The sequence below is a fragment of the Hipposideros armiger genome, unplaced genomic scaffold (genome assembly GCF_001890085.2).
Source record: "Hipposideros armiger isolate ML-2016 unplaced genomic scaffold, ASM189008v1 scaffold_499, whole genome shotgun sequence".
NCBI classification, from domain to species: Eukaryota; Metazoa; Chordata; class Mammalia; order Chiroptera; family Hipposideridae; genus Hipposideros; species Hipposideros armiger.
In genome coordinates this window covers 359,704-363,616 of record NW_017731849.1, presented here as the reverse complement: position 1 = coordinate 363,616, position 3,913 = coordinate 359,704, and the positions used below count along the sequence as shown (strand labels likewise).

General features: G+C 43.5%; 1 protein-coding gene across 1 annotated transcript in view; it reads left to right on the top strand.

The window, feature by feature from the left end:
* ADGRF5 (adhesion G protein-coupled receptor F5) overlaps positions 1 to 3,913 on the top strand; it is a 94,761-nt gene that overhangs the window by 35,753 nt on the left and 55,095 nt on the right. Inside the window, exons 5-8 of the mRNA XM_019667519.1 lie at positions 43 to 219; positions 349 to 455; positions 2,029 to 2,087; positions 2,937 to 3,079. Coding sequence (XP_019523064.1) covers positions 43 to 219; positions 349 to 455; positions 2,029 to 2,087; positions 2,937 to 3,079 — 486 coding nt within the window. The remainder of the gene's footprint in view (positions 1 to 42; positions 220 to 348; positions 456 to 2,028; positions 2,088 to 2,936; positions 3,080 to 3,913) is intronic.

Below are 3,913 nucleotides of genomic sequence, written 5' to 3'. Positions count from 1 at the left end.
AGTGACCACCTTCTCTCTCCTCACTGTCCTGGTTGATGACAGTTTGCAGACCTACTGGAAATGAAATCTGGTGCTCCTGTGAGACAGGCTACAGGTGGCCTCAGGAACAGTGCCTCCACAATCTCACTTGTCAAGAGCATGACAACTCCCCTGCAGACCATCGTTGTAGTTGCCTTAAAGGATTGCCTCCCAAGGGACCTTATTGCCAGCTCAAGAGAGGTAAGTAACTGCTTATGAAATGTTTGTTTGTGGAGTGGCTATTTAATATCAGCACAAGCAAATGTTTCTCTGTCCTGTGTGTACTTAAATGCTAACGTGAGATTTTAAACACTGTCCTGTGTTTTTCAGCTGTTACCCTGAGAATGTCAGTCAGACTCAATGTAGGTTTTCAAGAAGACCTCAGGAACTCTTCCTCTGCCCTGTATAGGTCCTACAAGACTGACTTGGAAACAGCGGTAGGTTTTGGCCCAGGAGCCTCTTAAGCAACTGATGCCTTAGGCTGAATTGAATCTATTGTGTTGACAGTGGATGGCTGGCTTGAATCTGTCAGCATTTTTTGAATGTGGATGTCAAAACTATTCCTACACATGTGGGGTGATGAATTAAGAAGTGCTCAAATGAAACGGTGTTCAGGGGATGATTGGACATCATCTTGACCTATAGGTGGAACTTCTTCCCAGGGTAGAATTAATTCAGATAGGATTTGGTGGCATCAACTCACTGAAACCTATTCAGAGGCCCAAGAATTGGGCCTAGCAGAACCAGATGGCACATTTCTATTCGTCTTCACACACCGCATGGATGAAATCCCTAACATCTTTTGGGCAGAACAGCCCAAGCCTGGCACAGAGGGTTCCAAAGCACTCTACACATTTAAGACATTTAAATTTACTTGGGTAAAAATTAAGAATATTCTATGAGTGTTAACTGTGTGCCAGACACTCTCCTAAGTGCTTTACACTGGATTCATTCATCTAAACCTAAATGGTTTGTTTGAGATAACTCATTTGGCATAATGTTTCCTGACTTGTGTGGCACAAATTATTACAGGTGGGCTGGAATAATGACTTCCCTTAACTCGCTGGGCAGCAGAGCCCCTGCCTCAGGCCAGAGGAAGGCCAAGAGCTTACCCCAATGTGCCGCAAAAATGTCATCATTTTCCATGGGAGGCATGATAAAAAGCTGATACAGAAGTGCTCTTGGGCATCTGATTTGCATATGTAGTTTGTAGTATAATAGTTCCGCACAGCATGAGAACCCCCCCCTTGCCCCCCCCCAGCCCCCACACATTGAATTGTATACTTTTGAGGAAAGAGTTACCTATTAATCTTTGAATTCCACCCATCAGGTACCTGGCACAGTGTTTTTCACATCACATATGCCCTATAAATGTGATCTGAAAAAATTAAATCTCCTGTCGGGTTGGTATTTAGAGAAATGGAGTAAAAACATCATCAAAAACCACACTGGCTCAACCAATGTTGCGATATGTTAAGTGAGGGATCAGGTAATGTGGTGGTCATGAGATACACCTCATAAATCTCTAACTGCAGGAAATATAATTGACCAAAGGCCCCAGCTGTTGCCTCTGAAAGCCATGACAGTGCTTGCTGCTCCCTGCTAATGAACAAGCACAGCAGATCTGTGTCTCGCAGACACAGGACTCCTTTGAAAGCCTTATTGAACCTTCCCAGGCTCAGCCGAGGATGAATCCATCCAACCTTTCTTCCCAGTCTCTTTCACTCAGGGTTTGATGTTTCTCCCTGCCTTACCGCTGCCTACCCCATATTCTTGGAATAAATTTTTCCCACATTTAATCTGGTGTTTGCTTCTTGGAGAACCCAGACTGACATAGGTAGATAGGAATTACTTTTTCAAAGATCGGCCAATGTCAGTGCTAATAAAACACACAGGAGAAACTTTTATCCAGGGTTATAAGGTATTATGCACTTTTTAGTTTGTTTCAATTCTTTGACATCTCTCTTACTGGACCTTGATACATGACACTTGTCTTGCTTTATTTTCCAGTTCCAGAAAGGTTACAGCATTTTACCAGGCTTCCAATTTGTGACTGTGACAGGGTTCAGGTAAGAATGCTGTGATCGGGTCATTTCTATCCAATGGCAGAGACCAACATATTAGCGAAGGAGGAAAAGCCCATTAGAAGGGCATCATCTGGGACCCTCAATGGAAGTATTTTAGTAGCAGTGAAGACAACGCCAGGTTGTTGGGGATTAAAGGGGCTTCAGGACTGAGAACTGTAGCTCACTTCTTACACATGTATCTACTTAAAAGGAAGGTGAGAAAAGGACTCATGCCCATTCTGTGCACACAAGAATTTGGAAACAAAGATTTGGGATAAGTTTGTAGTCTAGGGAGGTCAGAAATAAAAAGTCAAATTATATCATGCAATGATGCCTTTATTCAAGAAGAGCTGGCCAGCCAGCCACAACAACAGATGGACACTGCGATGTGAATTGTTCCCTCTGGAGTTGGGTACCCTGGCACATCAGAGCAGGTTTGCATGGTGTTTCAATAAGTTAGTTGCCAATCTGAAAAATTAAGAATGTTTATAGAAACAATCAGGATTTTGGCTTCACTTGACATTCAGCATATCTGTAACTCTGGGCCAACATGGCCATGTGACAATAGTCTCTGCATTGTGGCTTCCACCTTATGATCTGCTTATGCGATTCAGTTCACTCTTCCATGGTTATTTCGTTCATTCATGTTACCTGTCTGCAGACAGTTGAGTGTACAAGCCCTGTCTCCGACTTTCATCTAGAGCCTGAAAATACATTGATTTCAGTGAACCCTTGAAGAGAAAAGTACCCAGGCAGTTCCTACCGTTTTGTTTTCCCATGCAAATAAACCATACGGATCTAGGCTCTTCCAGTGCACTTACTGCTTTACTGAACTGAGTGTTCTCCATCCAGGCCCGGAAGTGTGAAGGTGTCATATGAAGTCAAGACTACAACACCATCACCTGAGTTAATGCGTAAAGCGAATCAGCAAGTGACACAGAAACTCAATCAGACCTACAAAATGGATGACAGTTCCTTTCAAGCAGTTACTAGTAGTAAGTAGAATATAGCTACATTTTTTTAATGCATAGATTCTATTTAGATATGTCAATGGTGTTTCTCATTATGCTAAATTTAGGAGATTACTTTTAAGACGTCCTCTGTGGAGAGAGTCTTCAGTCCTGGCATAGAGTTTACGTGTCATCTCCAGGTCTTTGGCTGATGCAGGGCTTCCCAATGTGACTAATGTCAATAATGGAGTAATGGAGGAGGGGTTACAGGGGAAGAGATTTTATAAGGGGTCCATAGAGCCATCTGGGTTTATGGATATTTTTCATTAACAGGCCTAAAACATCCAAAAAAGTAAAACCAACATTGTGTGTGTGTGTGTGTGGGGGGGGCGCGATATTCATGAAATGCACTCATATTAAATAGGGGGCAACTGTTATTTTAGAACAGTAGTTCTCAAAGGGTTGCCCCAGACCAACAGCATCAGCACCACCTGGGAACTTGTTAGAGATGCAGCTTTTTGGGGCCATCCCAGATCAAGTGGGGCCAATCTGTGTTTCAACAAGCCTTTTAGGTGATTCTGATGCATGGGAAAGTTTGAGAACCATTGCTTTGGATCACACGTAACAGTTGTAAGAATCCTGGGATTTAAGATGTTCTCCCCCATTATACAGAGTTGGGCTCTGTTGTGTTAATAGGTGGGCGGACCTATTGTTGCTTAGGGATAGTAAGAGGAGCTGGCTGGGAAGAGATTCGGTGGGCAGGAATTAGCCGGCAGATATTCTGGGTAACTCAGGCCCGTGGTTCCATGGTGAGACTGATTCCTCGTGGAGTAATGTGGTCCATTGTGCAGGAGGGCACTGCAATGACTGGTGCAGGCA